Consider the following 19,727-nt stretch of genomic DNA (forward strand, 5'->3'; position numbering starts at 1 on the left):
GAAAGACCCCCACAGTCAAGACAATAGTCATTAATTTTTGTTTCACATGAATTAATTCATAAACTCGAAAGCTGTTTCTGTCTGCACAGCAGCACTCTGAGCTTCAATGAGAATGAGTGTTTTTAATTAAAGGTCAGAGAGTAAATTGCAGGCATCTGCTTAAAATTGATTGCTATCTGTCTTTTAAGAGAGAAAACAATGAATTCCCTTCCAAAGACACACTGTACCCTGACAGACTCACCCTGCAGTTCCCCAGTTCCTCAGCAGATAAGATTATATTGCCGCAGTTCTTCCCCGCTATGCCCCTGAAATAGACAATAAAGATGACATCAAATAATCAGATGTTAAACTCATGTGATTACTCAACAGCAGCAATGAAGTAAAACTAAAGTAAAAACACCACGAGGAGGTCTAGGCTCACAAGTTCTATTAGACAAGAGTCATTTTCTATACTAGTTTCAGGTGTAAGAATTCCCAGAGCAACAGGAGTGAATGAACTTTAAGAGGATTTCATGCAAGTAAATTGTAGCAGGTTCAAACATATTCACCACAGTGTGCAAAAAACTTCACATCACAGTCATAAAAAACAGGAAAGCAAAAAGAATAAGTAGTGAAGCAATTTTGGTAATATTATAAACAGGTAAACTCTTTCCTTTAAAATAAATGTATAAAAAAGAAAACTGTAAATACCATAGAGATATACAGTATTGTTCAGATAATTTGACCTATTTATGACAAGGTTAGATCAGGATGTAAAATGTAATTTGGTGTAATAAAAATTATGAAACATTAATAAATTATATTTGTAGCATTGTAGTAAAAAATGTTTTAAAAATATTGAAGTATTTTGAAATTAATGATGAAAGTTGTTTACACTAAATATGTTATGGCACAAATATATATAAATATATTTATTAAAGTTTATATACTGTGTGTGTGGGTGTGGGCGTGTTTTTGTGTGTGTACAGTATGTATATATATATATATATATATATATATATATATATATATATATATATATATATATATATATATATATATATACTGTATATGTACATACTGAAAAAAATTATAAATGCAACACTTTCGTTCTGCCCCCATTTTTCATGAGCTGAGCTCAAAGATCTAAGACTTTTTTTATGTACACAAAGGGCCCATTTCTCTCAAATATTGTTCACAAATCTGTCTAAATCTGTGTTAGTGAGCACTTCTCCTTTGCTGAGATAATCCATCCACCTCGGAGGTGTGGCATATCAAGATGCTGATTATACATAATGTTTATTGCACAGGTGGACTCAATAAAAGGCCACTCTAAAATGTGCAATTTTACTGTGTTTGGGGGTCTGAAAACCAGTCAGTATCTGGCGTGACCACCATTCGCCTCACGCAGTACAACACATCTCCTTCATATAGAGTTGATCAGGTTGTTCATTGTGGTCTGTGGAATGTTGGTCCACTCCTCTTTTTGCAAAATTGATGGATATTGGCAGGAACTGGAACACACTGTCGTATACGCCGATCCAGAGCATCCCAAAAATGCTCAATGGGTGACATGTCCGGATGAATATGCTGGCCATGCAAGAACTGGGATGTTTTTATAGCTTCCAGGAATTATGTACAGATCCTTGCAACATAGGGCCATGCATTATCATGTTCCAGCATGAGGTGCTGGTCGTGGATGAATGGCACAACAATGGGCCTCAGGATCTCATCATGGTATCTCTGTGCATTCAAAATGGCATTAAAAAATGCACCTGTGTTTGTTGTCTATAACATATGCCTGCCCACACCATAACTCCACTGCCACCATGGGCCACTCAACCCACAACGTTGACATCAGCAGACCACTCACCCACACGATGCCATACACGCTGTCTGCCATCTGCCCTGTACAGTGAAAAACAGGATTCATCCGTGAAGAAAACACCTCTCCAAAGTGCCAGACACCATCGAATGTGAGCATTTGCCCAATCAAGTCAGTTAAGATGACAAACTGCAGTCAGGTCAAGACCCCGATGAGGATGACGAGCATGCAGATGAGCTTCCCTGAGACGGTTTCTGACAGTTTGAGCAGAAATTCTTTGGTTATGAAAACCGATTATTGCAGCAACTGTCTGGGTGGCTGGTCTAAGACGATCTTGGAGGTGAAGATGCTGGATCTGGAGGTCTTGGGCTGATGTGGTTACATGTGGTCTGTGGTTGTGAGGCCAGTTGGATGTACTGCCAAATTCTCTGAAACGCCTTTGAAGACGGCTTACGGTAGAGAAATGAATATTAATTTCACAGTCAACAGCTCTGGTGGACATTCCTGCAGTCAGCATGCAAATTGCATGCTCCCTCAAAACTTGCGACATCTGTGGCATTGTGCTGTGTGATAAAACTGCACATTTTAGAGTGGCCTTTTATTGTGGCCGGCCTAAGGCACACCTGTGCAATAATCATGCTGTCTAATCAGCATCTTGATTTGCCACACCTGTGAGGTGGATGGATTATCTTGGCAAAGGAGAAGTGCTCACTAACACAGATTTAGACAGATTTGTGAACAATATCTGTGTCACGATCATCAGCTGGAGTGGCCATGAACTCCTATAGAGGGCACTCCACTTAGGACTCTGGCATTTTGTATTTCCATTCCCAACTCCATTTCCCATAATCCCGTGCTTAGGGATAATAACCACCATGAGTTCCCCATTACCACTCCCCTATATAAACTGTGTTTGGACTCTCCTATAGTGCAAAGTCTTTTTCTAGCCCAGTCTGTCAACTCCGAGCATTTCTCCTTGTGTTTGTTCCTCCTGTGTCTGACTTTGGATTGTTTATACTGCCTGTGATACTCTGCCGCCTGCCCACGACCTCTGTCTGGTATTGTTGCTGTTTCTGGATATCCCTTGACACACTTGATGCTGTTCCTGATTTCAGCCTGATCATTCTTTAATAAACTACTGCATATGGATCCGAACGTCTCTGACTCCATGTTACAATCTGAGAGAAATAGGCATTTTGTGTACATAGAAAAAGTCTTGAAAAATGGGGGCAAAAACAAACGTTTTGCATTCACAATTGTCAGTGAATATATATACGGTACAGACCAAAAGTTTGGAAACACCTTCTCATTCAAAGAGTTTTCTTTATTTTCATGACTATGAAAATTGTAGAGTCACACTGAAGGCATCAAGGGCTATTTGACCAAGAAGGAGAGTGATGGGGTGCTGCGCCAGATGACCTGGCCTCCACAGTCACCGGACCTGAACCCAATCGAGATGGTTTAGGGGTGAGCTGGACCGCAGACAGAAGGCAAAAGGGCCAACAAGTAATAAGCATCTCTCGGGGAACTCCTTCAAGACTGTTGGAAGACCATTTCAGGTGACTACCTCAGTCTTTCCGAATGACATGCAATATTTGCTTTCATCCGAAAAAAGTACTTTGGACCACTGAGCAACAGTCCAGTGCTGCTTCTCTGTAGCCCATTTCCTGCACACGCCTGTGCACGGTGGCTCTGGATGTTTCTACTCCAGACTCAGTCCACTGCTTCCGCAGGTCCCTCAAGGTCTGGAATCGGTCCTTCTCCACAATCTTCCTCAGGGTCCGGTCACCTCTTCTCGTTGTGCAGCGTTTTTTGCCACACTTTTTCCTTCCCACAGACTTCCCACTGAGGTGCCTTGATACAGCACTCTGGGAACAGCCTATTCGTTCAGAAATTTCTTTCTGTGTCTTACCCGCTCGCTTGAGGGTGTCAATGATGGCCTTCTGGTCAGCAGTCAGGTCGGCAGTCTTACCCATGATTGTGGTTTTGAGTAATGAACCAGGCTGGGAGTTTTTAAAAGCCTTAGGAATCTTTTGCAGGTGTTTAGAGTTAATTAGTTGATTCAGATGATTAGGTCAATAGCTCGTTTAGAGAACCTTTTCATGATATGCTAATTTTTTGAGATATGAATTCTGGGTTTCCATGAGCTGTATGCCAAAATCATCAGTATTAAAACAATAAAAGACCTGAAATATTTCAGTTGGTGTGCAATGAATCTAAAATATATGAAAGTTTAATTTTTATCATCACATTATGGAAAATAATGAACTTTATCACAATATGCTAATTTTTTGAGAAGGACCTGTATATATATATATATATATATATATATATATATATATATATATATATATATATATATATATATATAAATTATAAGACACACATGCAATTGAATTCAACTTTAAAAAGTAAAACACAATTTTAAACCAATAAAAAAAAAACAAAAAAAAAAAAAAAACTTAACTGAGCACAATTGTTTATCATTGGCCCAGGGAACCAAGCAATAACTTGTTATACCTTATAAAGCATGACAGTACTATTTTTCTTTACCAATAATGTCAGAATTGGCATAATTTTCAGAGATAATTGCTAGTCCTGTGATATTTGTAGGCGCACTTGTAAAATGTATGGCCTGTGAATAAAACTCACTCCAAGCAGCTGAGGGTAGTTGGCAACTACAGAATGCAGAAGGGGGTTGTGGAATTGGGCTTTAAATGATCCATCATCTGCACATCCCTACATTCAGATTCTGGAAACTTCTCTCAGCCTCCCATTAATAAAGAAATCACAAACACAGTGCCTGAAATGCATAAACAGTTTCATTAGCACTGATGTTGCCCATATGGCTAAGTTCTCCTTCAGGATTCTTCATTTGCAATTGAGACAGATGCGTGCAGTCTGTGTTAGTGCTTTAGCCATGTGTTCACAACTGAAAACCATTTTGCTAGACATGTTTTTCTCTAGCTAAAAACCATAATGGCTCCATATGACTACTGTCGGGAAACATCCTGCTCTCTAGGACAACATCTCCATAAAACAATGTTATATCATGACCAGATGGACAGCCTGCTTTTATCTCGATGCCTATGGGCTGTGCCAGTGGAATAAGATATTAAATAATAATTCACCAAAACAACTGGTTTCTCAAAACAAATTTAATCAAGTTTGTTACAACAACATCAAACTTGCTGAATGAGGTTGAGCCGGTCCAGTTATAGTACATTTGCTTTCACACAGCGTCACCATGGAAAGGCACAATGGGCGTATTACAGGTAAATTTGACTTTTTTCTTTAATTTTTTATTGAGAATTTTGTTATTCCAAAATCATCCAGGTGGAAGCAATTTGGGGTCCACATTTGGACCTTGATCCATTATTTCTATTAAAACAGGCCAATGTTTACTGAACACAATAAATGTATAAATAAAACTTTAAATAACACGTTTGAAATGCCAAAAATATCTTTCAAGAGCCAAGTAGCCAATCTGCACAACAGTGTGGTTCTGAATGCAAATATTATTCTATAATAATGCCAACCAGTCAAAAGAAGGGATGAGCAGATAATACAAGACAGTTTAACTGTGTTTGCCCAATTCAAGCTTTCCTAACATATAAAGAAACCACATCAAAGTTTCATTCCTTTATCCAATGTTTATTTGTAGCTGAAAGCACTTCATTTGTATGTGGTGTTAACTTTAGCTGACATTGATACCATTCACAATAGATGACAAATGATTTCATGATACATTGCTAGACACGGCGAGCCCTTCTGTGTGGAGGCTAGTTTTCAACAATCTGTTCATATTAATAAATCATGCTCTAAAATGCCAGAGGTGTCTTCGATTGCTTTGTTCAACCCAAAGGGCAGTTTGTATTTAGTTCTCTAGTATCTGTCTGCATTTAAACATACATGCTGATCATCTCCACTACCTCCTGGATTTTTTTCGGAACTCTAGATTTATTTCTGCTCATAAGTATAAATCTATCATTACTTCAGGGTGTGTTACCATTAGTAACCTGCAAGTTGAGTACGCATGCATAAATAAAATACATCATTCATTGCAAAGTCAATATGTGGCTTGGGCTTTGCGTATAAAGCTCCTGAGACCCAGAATGGCTGAGATGCTTTGTGCACCCCATCCATATTAAAATCTGAGCTTGACTTATATATTCACTAAGCTGAGACTTGGACCGAGTTCTAATCAAACGCATATGGACTTCTGTACTTCCTCGAAACCCCAGAGCGTTCATTCACTGACAGGCTCATGGTTCTCTGCTTTACTGCTTTTTTTCTCTGCAGCAACTAGAGCTCATAATTACAAACCCAACAGAGAGAAAACTAACAAAAGGAGAAATGTAATAATGGAGGCAGCACTTTACATATTCATCTCATATTTGCCTTGGGAACTGGGGAGATTTGTGTGGGGGTGCGAGCACTCAAACTTTCATCAGGCAATGCACAAAGAGATCATTTGAGATTCCCATTATTATCGGAGCTTTTCATCAGCTTTTTACTGGATATACATACGGTGTAATGTAGAATACGGCAGTTGATGGTGTAGTGAAGACAGTTAGATGGTTGCAGTCTTGTCTTTACTGATAATAATCACCAGCAGAAAAAAAAAATCTAAAGCGGCAATGAGATACTGCCTAAGCTTCATAGAAATTATGAAAAGCAACTGGGTCAATGGCTAACATTGTAAAAGTGCCCAAGATGAAAAAAAGGAAAGTTTGCTATAAAATACATGTGACGAACTCTTGGAAATGTAATCTCTATATCCAGGTTGATTTCATGGTTTTAGAAAACTTGTTACAAGATGACAACATTTTCAACTAAAGTTAATTTCAAATTTACTTAATTTCACATATATATATATATATATATACTATATTAAATAGCAGAAACTGCTGATCTACTGGGATTTTCACACACACATCCATCTCTAGGCCTTATAGAGAATGGCCAGAAAAAGAGAAAATATCCAGTGAGCACCAGTTCTGTGAATAAAAAGAAAAAAGAAAGAAAGAAAAAAAAAAACCTTGTTGATGCCAGAGGTCAGAGGAGAACTGCCAGAATGGTTTGAGCTGATAGAAAAGCATCAGTAGCTCAAATAGCCACACATTACAACCAAGGTTTGCACAAGAGCATCTCTGAACGCACAACACATCGAACCCTGAAGCAGATGGGCTAAAGCAGCAGAAAACCACACCTAAGAACAGCTAAGAACAGGAAACCAAACCTACAATTTGCAGGTGCATCACCAAAACTGGACAGTAGGAGACTGGAAAAACATTGCCTGGTCTAACAAGTATGATTTCTGTTGCAAAATTCAGATGGTAGGGTCAGAATCTGGCATAAACAACATAAAAGCCTGGACCCATCCTGCCTTGTATCTGTCACGGTTCGCGAATGCACCGTCTCCAGCTGTAGTCATGTTATGTCATGTTGATTGGTTCTTGTGGGTGTTGCCACTGATCGCCTGATCAGCGGCAGGTGCATCTCATTCCACCGCCTATTTAACGCCCTGTCTTTCGTCTCCTGTTTGTCAGATCGTTGTTTGAGGTCCTCGTGTAGATGTCTGTTCGTGCTCCTGTGTTCCTGTCTTTGCTCTGTGTCCTGCTTCAGTCTTCATCGGATATTCACAGTCATTCACGGATTATCACCGCCGATCACCGATCTACCATCACCGCCATCGCTACCAACGCACTCCAACCACCTACCCACCTGTCTGTGCTGCCATCGTGGTTCCTGCGTCACTCACCAGCATTCATCCATCATACTTCTGTCAATAAACTACCTTTACTTGCATCTGCCTCCTGTCCTCCATTGTTAGCGTCACAGAACGATCTGACCAACATGGAGGCAGCGAGTAATCAACCCTCCTCTCTCGAAGCTTTCCTCAGCGCCAGTGTTCGGAGGATGGACTCCCAGGAGCGGACTCTTAACGACACTGGTCGCGCGGTTCAGGCTTTAGTGACGCAGGTGTCCGAGCTCACCCAACAGTTCCAGCTATTACGAGCTCCCACTGCGCCACTCACACCGCCTGTTCCACCAGCACCATCGGAGGCCCCCTCCCAGCCGGAACCACGCCTCCCGATTCCGGAGGCTTACTCAGGTGAACCCGATTATTGTAGAGCTTTCCTTAACCGTTGTGATATGCATTTTGCCCTCCAGCCTAGAACGTTCGCCACTGAGAGGGCCAAGGTGGCGTTCGTCCTGACCCTGCTCTCTGGGAGGGCGGCATTGTGGGGAACAGCGGTGTGGGAGAACCAGGACCCATGCTGCGCCTCGTTCCAGGCCCTCTCCGCCGAGATGAGACGGGTCTTTGATCGGGCCGCCGCAGGACGGGAGGCGGCCAGGAGGCTGGCGGAGTTGCGCCAGCACGAGAGATCCGTCTCGGACTACTCCATCGAGTTCCGGACCCTGGCGGCGGAGTGCCATTGGAACGAGGAGGCGCAGTGGGACATGTTCCTGCATGGGCTGGCTGACCGCGTCCAGAGGGAGATCTACGCCCTGGACCTTCCCCCGTCGTTCAATGGACTCATTGAGCTGGCCCTTCGGGTCGACGCACGTCTGGCACGGATGGAGAGGAGGGGGCTACTCGACACCCCATCCAGGGGACCGGCAGACGTGCGGTTCAGCGGCGGGGACGTGGCCAGCCCCGTCTACGATCACGAGCCCATGCAGGTAGGGCGAGCTTGGCTTTCCCGGGAGGAGAAGGAGAGGCGGAGGTCCCTGGGCCTTTGCCTTTACTGCGGGGGAGCCGAACATCAAGCCCACGCCTGTCCGGTAAAAGGCCAGGCCCGGTAGTACGTATGAGGCTACTATCGGGTGGGATCTCCGCCGAGAAGACCTCATCATCATCATCATCATCACCATCATCTTCTACGCTCCTCCCGGTATGGCTGCGGTGGTCAGCACAGACACATCACTGTCAGGCACTACTGGATTCCGGGGCAGAAGGTAACTTCATGGACAGCACATTAGCCCACAAGCTCCACATCCCCCTCAGACCTCTTCCGCACCACATCACGGTTCACGCCCTCACTGGTCAGCAACTTCCCACCATATCATACATCACTGAAGACATTACACTCATCACCTCTGGCAATCACTCCGAAACCATCTCTTTTCACATCCTTGACTCTCCCCTGGCACCCATTGTCCTCGGACACCCTTGGCTCCTCCTCCACAACCCTAGCATTGACTGGCTCTCTAACTCCGTTTTGTCTTGGTGTAAAAGGTGTCATGAGTCTTGTCTAGTGTCTGCCTGTCCGTCTGTGTCTGTGTCTTTGTTGCAGGAGGAGGCGGTGGATTTGTCTAACGTGCCCGCTGAGTACCTCCATCTGAAGGAAGTGTTCAGTAAGTCTCGGGCTGCTTCTCTTCCTCCGCATCGTCCTTACGACTGTGCCATAGATTTACTATCAGGTAAGTCTCCGCCTAAGGGCAAACTCTATTCACTTTCTGTTCCAGAGAGGGAGGCTATGGAGAAATATATTTCTGATTCTCTAGCTTCCAAATTCATCCGCCCTTCCTCTTCTCCTGCGGGGGCGGGGTTCTTTTTTGTGGGAAAGAAGGACGGATCTCTGCGACCTTGTATTGATTACCGGGGACTGAACAACATCACGGTAAAGAATACTTATCCTTTGCCGTTGATGTCTTCGGCCTTCGAGAGGTTGCAGGGAGCGTCAATTTTCACAAAACTGGACTTACGCAATGCGTATCATTTGGTTCGGATCAGGGAGGGGGATGAATGGAAGACCGCTTTTAACACCCCCAGAGGGCACTTTGAATACTTGGTTATGCCCTTTGGGCTCTCCAACTCCCCAGCGGTCTTCCAGGCACTCGTCAACGACGTGCTGCGAGATATGATCGATCAGTTCATTTATGTCTACCTGGATGACATATTGATTTTTTCCTCTTCTCTCCAGGAACATGTGCAGCACGTCCAACGAGTGCTTCAGAGGTTGCTAGAGAATGGGCTTTTTGTCAAGGCGGAGAAATGCGAATTTCATGCACAGTCAATTCCATTTTTGGGGTATATCGTGTCGACTGAGGGAATACGCATGGATCCCGAGAAGGTTAAGGCTGTGGTAGAATGGCCAAGCCCAGATTCCCGTAAGGCCCTACAGAGGTTTCTGGGGTTCGCTAACTTCTACCGGCGTTTTATTCGCAACTTCAGCCAACTAGCCGCACCTCTGACCGCCTTGACCTCCGCCAGAACTGCGTTCAGGTGGTCGGACACAGCTCAGGCTGTGTTCGCTAAACTGAAGAGCCGTTTCATTTCAGCCCCTATTCTGATTACCCCTGACCCTACACGTCAGTTCGTGGTGGAGGTCGACGCATCAGAGGTGGGGGTAGGAGCGGTGTTATCGCAACGTTCTCCCTTAGACGACAAGGTCCACCCTTGCGCGTATTTCTCATATCGTTTATCTCCGGCAGAACGAAATTACGATATTGGTAACCGAGAATTGTTGGCAGTCAAGATGGCATTGGAGGAATGGCGTCACTGGTTAGAGGGATCGGGGGTTCCCTTTATAGTATGGACTGACCACAAGAATTTAGAGTACATTAGCACCGCCAAGAGGTTGAACTCCAGGCAGGCTCGGTGGGCACTTTTTTTCGGACGTTTTGACTTTACTATCTCGTACCGCCCGGGTTCCAAGAATATCAAACCCGATTCTTTGTCGCGTATTTTTGACCATTCCGAACGCCCGTCCACTCCCGAGTGTATTTTTCCTGAGACATTAGTGGTCTCCACTCTCACATGGGAGATCGAATCGAAGGTCAGAACGGCCTTAGAAGGGGTAACGCCTCCGCCCGGGTGTCCACCGAACCGTTTATTTGTGCCGGAGGGATTAAGGTCCAACGTTATCCAGTGGGGACATTGCTCGAATGTAGCTTGCCATCCAGGGGTTAACCGTACTAGATTTTTAGTCAAGCAACGATTCTGGTGGCCACTTATGGCTCGCGACATTCACAGTTTTGTTTTGGCTTGCTCGGTTTGTGCCACTGGTAAGACTTCCAATCGGCCCCCTGATGGGTTACTCCAACCGCTGCCGGTTCCTTCGAGACCCTGGTCCCACATCGCTCTAGATTTTATTGCCGCCCTCCCGCCCTCCCAGGGCAACACGGTAGTTTTAACCGTGGTGGACCGGTTCTCGAAGGCAGCCCACTTTATTCCCTTGCCCAAATTACCTTCAGCCAAGGAGACAGCGTTGACTGTCGTAGACCACATCTTTCGTTTACATGGCCTCCCGATAGATGTGGTTTCCGACAGGGGACCCCAATTTGTGGCTAAATTTTGGCAAGAATTCTGTAGACTACTGGGAGCGACTGTAAGTCTGTCCTCAGGGTTTCACCCCCAGAGCAATGGTCAAACCGAGAGAGCCAACCAAGATTTGGAAAGGGTGTTGCGATGTTTGGTCTCCAAGAATCCTTCCTCCTGGAGCCAACAATTGTCTATGGTGGAGTACGCCCACAATACCTTACCAGTATCAGCTACGGGCCTATCTCCTTTTGAGTGTAGTGTAGGTTACCAGCCACCTATTTTTCCTAGTATGGAATCCGAAGTTGCGGTCCCCTCCGCTCACGCCTTCGTCCAGAGGTGCCACCGCACTTGGACCAGAGCCCGTGAGACTCTACTCCAAGTGGGGGCGCGCACCAAGGCCAAGGCCGATCGCCACCGGTCTAGGCCTCCCGTATACGTCGTGGGTCAAAAGGTGTGGCTTTCAACCAAAAATATTCCTCTCCGGTCCGTATCTAATAAGTTGGCTCCCAAATTTATTGGCCCGTTTACTGTCACCAAGATCATTAGTCCGGTGGCAGTCCGCCTTAAACTCCCTCCTACGTACAGGAGAATTCATCCCGCTTTTCATGTGTCCAAAATCAAGCCCGTATTTCATTCTCCCATTAATCCGCCTACCCCAGTCCCTCCCCCGCCGCGTCTCGTAGATGGGGAGACCACCTATTTGGTAAATCGTATTCTGGACTCTAGAAGGAGGGGACGCGGATTTCAGTACTTGGTGGACTGGGAGGGTTACGGTCCGGAGGAGAGAAGTTGGGTACCTGCTAGGGACATCCTGGATCACTCCCTTATCGATGATTACAATCGACAGGTAAGAGATTCTGGGGACGCCAGGAGGCGTCCTTAGGAGGAGGGGTACTGTCACGGTTCGCGAATGCACCGTCTCCAGCTGTAGTCATGTTATGTCATGTTGATTGGTTCTTGTGGGTGTTGCCACTGATCGCCTGATCAGCGGCAGGTGCATCTCATTCCACCGCCTATTTAACGCCCTGTCTTTCGTCTCCTGTTTGTCAGATCGTTGTTTGAGGTCCTCGTGTAGATGTCTGTTCGTGCTCCTGTGTTCCTGTCTTTGCTCTGTGTCCTGCTTCAGTCTTCATCGGATATTCACAGTCATTCACGGATTATCACCACCGATCACCGATCTACCATCACCGCCATCGCTACCAACGCACTCCAACCACCTACCCACCTGTCTGTGCTGCCATCGTGGTTCCTGCGTCACTCACCAGCATTCATCCATCATACTTCTGTCAATAAACTACCTTTACTTGCATCTGCCTCCTGTCCTCCATTGTTAGCATCACAGTATCAACAGTTCAGGCTGCTGGTGATGTGATGGTGCAGAGAGTATACAACTGGTTTCTTCAAGATGACACTGAATTCACAGTACAGTCACCCAAAGTCAGCAAATCTCAATCCAATGAAGCAACCCTTCTTCATTATAATATCAGGACAGCTGTACCACACTGACATTTTGCACTTTATGCCTGAAATTATAAGCATGTTCATTGTAGAACATCATAGGTGTCTTCCAATAATTATATTAATGGAGTGCATTTTAATATATTTTTTTATATAAAAAAAGAGCATGTTTGTCACTAACCCAAATGGCTGTTGTATAAAAGCTCTTCAGGCATTTTATTTTCACTTTCTCACTGCAGAAAGTCTTGAGCATTGTTGTATGAGCAGCTGTCTTCTCTCACTTAGTACTTCACAGCAGCGATTACAGATTCTCAAGGCATTAAAACGTGCAATAAGTCACAGTAATGGGTTTCTAATGTTGTGCTGCGCCTGCTATGTTGGCTAGCTCGCCACAAAGCATAAACGCCGAAGGCTACTTCTGTTGGCAGTTCCACGGTGAAGTTATCAGCTGTAATCTGAGCTTTAAGGAAGGCTTCTGCAGTCTTCAGGCTAAGGGCCTTGAGATCTTAGCAGACGGCACCCTGGTGGTTGTACATCTACACAGCAGGCCTGCATCCATCTAAAAGGCTCGAGAGTAGCTTTTTCAAACTCACAGGAGTAGGTGATACATCATTCGTGGAAATAGCAAAAAGAAACAGCAGAGGTCTGGAAACGGCTGTTATAAATTTATGGATCTAAAGATGGATGAATCTCTGAACAGTAGGTACTGGAGCCCCTTTGGGTTGGACACTAATGTTCCCAAAAATGATAAAAGAGTGCAGTAACATTTGCTCACAGCGATATCCAAAAGAGAAAACCGTTATCCATTTTGAAAAGTCGCACTTGCGCACCTGTGCAAAACAGGCATATTTGTGTGGGTACAAACACAATGGACAACAGGAAAGTGGTTCACTGAGTGGTACTTTCCACACAAATAGTGTCATGCAGATTATCGACCCATGATTCCAACTACAAATGCAGCCCATAGCAATTAAGTCAGCATGGCTTGTCACTGCCATACTGAGAATGTGACCTCTGCATTATTCTGGATACAATAGTTGCATGGAAGAGGGCGTGACAAAAATAGCGAGACATCCAATCAGAAGGGCGATCGGAAAAGGTGATTATCTTACACCATGTTCATTGAGCCCCAAAAGGAAACCTGTTTGTGAGCACCTAATTTCACGGGTATCTGCGGAATAATTTGCACTGATGCACAGTCATGCTGACGTGATTGGATTAGCCAGTACATTTAATGAGATGTCTTGGCAGTGGCCGTGGAGTCGGCATTCATTTCTGTTGACGGCCATTGAGCAGCGACGACTGTCCGTCTTTTCAGAACACATTAGCCTGATAACCCACAGCATTCACTGCAGATTGTAAGGTTAAAACATTGTCAGGCATTGTCTACGTACTGGCTGAAGATCGAAATCACATTTATTTAACACAAATGTGTTCAGTAAATGGTATGTTGAGCGCTCGCACGGAGAGGTCATTGTGACTTACTGATGGGTTGGAGGTGTTTCCTTACTTTTTTCTGTTATGTACCCCATCCTCCTCACTTAAATTACAGCAAAACAGCTTTTTTTTCTGCAATGTGGGGTGAAAAAAAATCTAAAGTTCATTAAGTTTCTTAAAGTAACAGATAATTGTATTTTTATGACTAGAAAGTTAGTTTTACAGTATTCTTAAAATTTCATTTGATGCAGCTCCCCAGATCTTATATCATATTTATGAATGTTTTTAAAAAGTCGTTAAATGGAAACATTTCTGAACATTTTTATACCATATAAAATCAGCATAAATAAAAAGTGCACATAGTTTCTAAGAACTATGCACGTTTTAATCCAAGGATCACAGCTGTATAATTGCAGAAAGTAGTTGAGTCTTTGGAGTCAGAAATTTGGTAAAATAAATAAATATTAAAAATAATCAAAGAGCACATACATCACAAGTTGTTCGGGATGGTTTCAAGAAAAAATCCTCTGCTCTCATACTAAAACTCAGACATGACTTGAACTTCTAACAGGACTGCCTTCTATGATTAGATGGAAAAAAAAGAAAAAAATAAGTTTTCATCTGTTTTTTAAGATTAAAATGAACAGTGCATAATTATTTTCACACGATTCTTTGTTCATTTCTACCAATAATTTTCACATATAAAGGCTGGAAACACAAAAGTTATTTTGAAACCTGCCTTCTGGTAGGTATAATTTAAGCCTCAGTTTATTCCTGAAGAAGCTCTAGTCCCCCTCCAGGCCAGACTAAGTCTAAGACTATTTAAAATCATGACAGAGAAAGCAGATATCTGTTAGTATATAAGGACTTCAGAAGAAAAATATGTGAAGCTGTTCCAGCACCCCCTTTGGTTATAAGCACCACTGGTTGAGAATCACCGATGTCACTTATGTGATTGATCTCCTAATGAAGCTCAAAAGAAAGAAGTTTACTTTTCCAATTAGTAGGGTGCGAGGAGCAGGTTTTTGTGCAGTCATCTATAATGGAGGCAGCAGGTCTCAGAGCTGCAGTGTTATCGTTCAGACGCTGGGATTAATGAGTTGCTGTTGAATTAGGCTGCTGAGAAAATCTGTTCTCAAAAGATCCAAGCGGCAAAGGAAATACCTTCACAGCTCACTAGGACATCCAACCCACGCTCTATTTACACACACACACAGAGGGGTGAGACTGCTCAGACGTTGAGGGGTATATATCAGGAATGTTGGCGCTCACCAAATATAGAAAATCTGGGACTAAAAAGCTCCCAAAAACAACTTAGAAGAAAAGAAAAAAAAAACGTTGAAAGATGCCTTTTTATAGTACATTGTACACTGACTACTTTCATTTGCAGAGCTTGGTTTAGAACTAAGCAGGCTGTTACAATTAGTGATATTTAGTACGTGTTCTTTCAAGGGAATGACTCGCTCTCATTCACTTTCATACACGGATTCGTTTTTCTCTCTATTTTGAAGCATGTCACTTTTCAATGAATTTGACTTACTGAATGAATACAGCCAGCTTTGATGAATCATTTTATCATGCATTTCGCATTCGCAGTACTGCTGCTGATTGACAATACTGCAAATGCTCTAGCAATAAGAATATTAAAAAATTGGGCATGCAAATAAAGAAATAATATTCATCATGTTTATACTTGTTGTATTGGTGTTATCGCTGTAAAGAAATATAATTTGTAATGGGAAATCATGTCATAATCTTTTTCATTTGTACTCGACTTTAACGTGAGTCAATATAACTTTTTCAGGATTCTTTGATGAATAGAAAGCTCAAAGGTACAACATTTATTTGAAATAGACTATTTATAAGTAAATCTATAATTTCATATATATGTTTTAAAACAAATATGTTTTAGAACATGTATGTAAAAAATGGATCTTGACAATCTACATTGAGCAGCTTATGTTACAAACTCCTTTCTCACCTCTGCACACACATAAAAAATGGAAATAGACTTGTTTCTTCTTAATACAGCAACGGCCTCAGTGAATTCTCCACAAAAGCTTTCCTAAATATCAATGAATTCTCCTTTGAGTTGAATAATGTGAGCAATGGTTGGAGTGACTGGTTGGCTTGCTCTGCGCTCCTAAAGACATGTTAAAGAGTTTAAAGCTTAAAAAAATACACACCTGGTTACATTTCGGTGAGTGTGGGATCGAAACAGATAAAGTGGCGTCAGTGCAAAATATAAATATTTTGATGAAACTATTCTTGCAGCAACGCTCCCGTAGCAAGCTGACTCACTGGCACAGCTGCGGGAAAAACACTTTCATCTTCTGCGTTTCATCTTCCTTGATTATCCATTCCCTCTTTTCCCAAAGAAAAAAAAAGTCGTGTGAATTCTCACCACCAAAGGTTTAATATTTATCTACACAATGTACAATAACAGTGAGATATTGTCAGTGGAAGATTTGCTTTTTATTCTCAAATGTAAATATTTGCAGCTCACTGAGCTCTTTTTTTTTTTTTTTGAGTTAAAGATGGAAGATGAATGTTATGTTTTAAAGCAGATGAACATGTTCAACATCTAAAATTAGCATCACGTATTTACAGCTTTTGACATTGAATCACTTTGCTTCTGTATGTATATTAGAAAGATGACTGCAATATGGATGTAGAGAAAATAATCAAATAATAGTCTTCCCAAGAGCCTTCTGTTGAGATTTTTAGCTTATATTTAGATATTTAGATATTTAACTTCTGCATGTCATGATTATATGAATTAAAAGTTTAATGAAATTTGTAAACATTTTATTTTACATGAAATAAGTGTCTGTTAATCATTAGGTCATGTTTAATACGTTTATTAGTAAAAATTAATAAGCACATTTTCTCAAGTTTTAAGATATTTGAATAAATATTAACTAATGATCTGTTAAGCGTTGCATAATGTTTGTTAATGATTTATTATTGAAAGTTATTATAAGTGTTACAGTGTATTTTGAAGCGTTTTTAAACTATATCCTTATCATCACATTCTAAATATTAATAATTTCTAATTATATTTTTATGTTATATATATATATATATATATATATATATATATATATATATATATATATATATATATAATTATTATTATTATTATTGATTTGCATAATATTGTAAATGTCTGTATATACCACCCTTTTTTCCCTCCAAATAGTCAAAAAATATTTAATATATTTAATCTGAAATAAAAATGGTTGTGCTCATCATAGAGGAAGTGTATTCAAGTAAAAAAAAAAATTGTAACTAGACAAGATTAAAATAAATAAATAAATAAAGTATCATAACTTTGACCCAGTGGCTTCAACTAATACAAATAACTTTGCTGAACTCATGGTAGGTCTCTCTTGAGAAATGTACACAATCATTTTCTCTAGTAAGAAAATTAGCAAGTTTCTTCTTTTTCAGGATCCGTATTGTTGCACATTTCATGATGCTGTTCCTGACCACCGTTTTAACACCGCGGGTCATAAAGCATGTTACTAATCATCAGAAAATCTTGCTCACTTTGTTTGTTGCTCAACAATTTAGTAGCACTGCAATTTAAGAGGCACCAGCTGTATCAATCAACCGGAAAACCCCCCACAAAAAAACAAGAACAACATCCAGCAAACGGCAGCGTTTAGCTTCTCAGCAGACATGATTTTCTTCTAAGCACAAACAAACTCATTGGACCTCCTTAACACACTCACAAATGGGAAAATAAGCAACCATTCATCACAAAGGTACTTACAAGAGAAGAAAAATAGCAAGAAAAAAAGTGTGTTAAAGGAAAAAGAGAGCCCTAAAGAACTAATTACACAGATGATCATTATTCTTCTTCTGCACTCTGCAGCAACAGGACATTAGAGTCCAGTTTCTGGCACATCGGGCCTGTCATCATACAATCAAGCAGGACAATCAAGAAGCCGTGAGTGATGGAAATCATATCTTTCATTAAACTACAGAGAACAGTTCAGCGCTCGCTCCCTGAGCACTGCTGCAAGTGTTGATGGGAACACGGGTAGAGCGGAGACAGAAGATTACATAATGTCTTCATCAAGACACGCTTGAGCAGGTCACAAGACCGCTGTCAGTTGTTTACAGCCAAAGGCCAGCAGGAGGGATGTACACTATCTACAGGAGGGCATCATCACTGCTGCAGGTGTGCAGGAACCCCCCGCCACTTCTGCTGTTGTTTCTATCTCCCCTACAAAGTTTGAAGGCTTTTATATAGAAAAATAACTGTCACATTAAACAACGGATGAAAGCACTGAGGGAAATCAGCATGTCATTTTTTTGTAGCTGTGTTTCCAACAGAGGAAAATAGTATTGCTCTTTCATAGCTAAAGAGATTTTGTCAGTAGTGTTTAAATAAATAGTTCACCCAATTCTGTTCTATGTAACAACAAAGGAGATTTTAAGCACAATATTCAAGCTGCTGTTTTCCATACAATGAAAGGGGATGTGATACTGATAAGCTGTTAAGTCTTCAGGACTATACTACCATTCACATGTTTGGGATAGTCTTTTTAACAACCTCTACTCAACAGGTACACATTAAAGCCATAGTTCACCCCAAAAATGTCTCAACATTTGCTCATCCTCATGTGTACCAAGCCTGCATTAGTTTCTTTGTTCCGCTAAATACTCAAAATAAAATCAAACTTTGGTAATCAAACGTATGTTTGTAGCCACTCATTTCCATTATATGGGAAAAATAATATGAACAAAGTTAACTTTTTGGTTACCAGTATTCTTAAAATATATATATATATATATATATATATATATATATATATATATATATATATATATATATATATATATATATATATATATATATATATATTTATGTTCAATAGAAGAAAGAAACTCATACAGGTTTGGAACAACCTGAGGATGAGTAAATGATAAAAGAATTTTAATTTTTGTGTGAAAATCCTTATCTCACAGGTAAGGATAAATATATATATATATATATATATATATATATATATACACACACACACGCACACACACGCATAAATACAGCTTTACAGTTTTTCTCCATTGGTTTGGCTCATTTCTTGAAACAGAAATTACATTCTCAAAACAACATGGACAAACCTCCAAACCACTTGGCAATTGTTCACAACAGAATGGAATTTCTCATTAATTTCATCAAATTGCAAATGTCTTGTACATGTCTCAATGTCTCAGTACATCTTTGCAAATGATTAAGTACAGGTAGCCTACATTTAGCACAATTTCCAAGTGAATAGATCTTGTTGATCTAAACTGATTGTTGATTCTCAGTCTAATGGTTGTTCGCTCCAAAATGAGTCAGCATCATTTCATTGTGTAAGTCATCACATGCACAATAGTCTGTTCAATTGTCAAAATTAGTCAAGAACATAATACCATGAATACGATATATGAATCCCTTGGAACATTTGATAAATTTATTACAGCAATTGACAGTCAGGTGAAACTAGAACTTGACTAACGAAGGAGGAGTTCCACACATCTCAGATGACCAATCAAACAGTATGTTTAGTTACCTGACAGGTGCTGTCCATGACTGTGAATGCTGCCAAAAATGTATGTAAAGAGCTTGACCATGCAGGACCAGTACAATGTCTGAACATGGAGGCACCTGGCCAAGTAAATGAACAAGGGCAACTGCCTGCTCGATGGAAGAGGAGGAGGAGGAGGAAGAGGAGGAAGAAGAAGAGGAGGAGGAGGAAG

At 41.4% G+C, this 19,727-nt stretch overlaps 1 protein-coding gene across 1 annotated transcript in view; it reads right to left on the bottom strand.

The window, feature by feature from the left end:
- LOC132119259 (copine-5-like) overlaps positions 1–19,727 on the bottom strand; it is a 186,791-nt gene that overhangs the window by 67,648 nt on the left and 99,416 nt on the right. The window contains exon 7 of the mRNA XM_059529067.1: positions 242–305. Coding sequence (XP_059385050.1) covers positions 242–305 — 64 coding nt within the window. The remainder of the gene's footprint in view (positions 1–241; positions 306–19,727) is intronic.

This window comes from Carassius carassius, chromosome 38, assembly GCF_963082965.1.
Source record: "Carassius carassius chromosome 38, fCarCar2.1, whole genome shotgun sequence".
NCBI classification, from domain to species: Eukaryota; Metazoa; Chordata; class Actinopteri; order Cypriniformes; family Cyprinidae; genus Carassius; species Carassius carassius.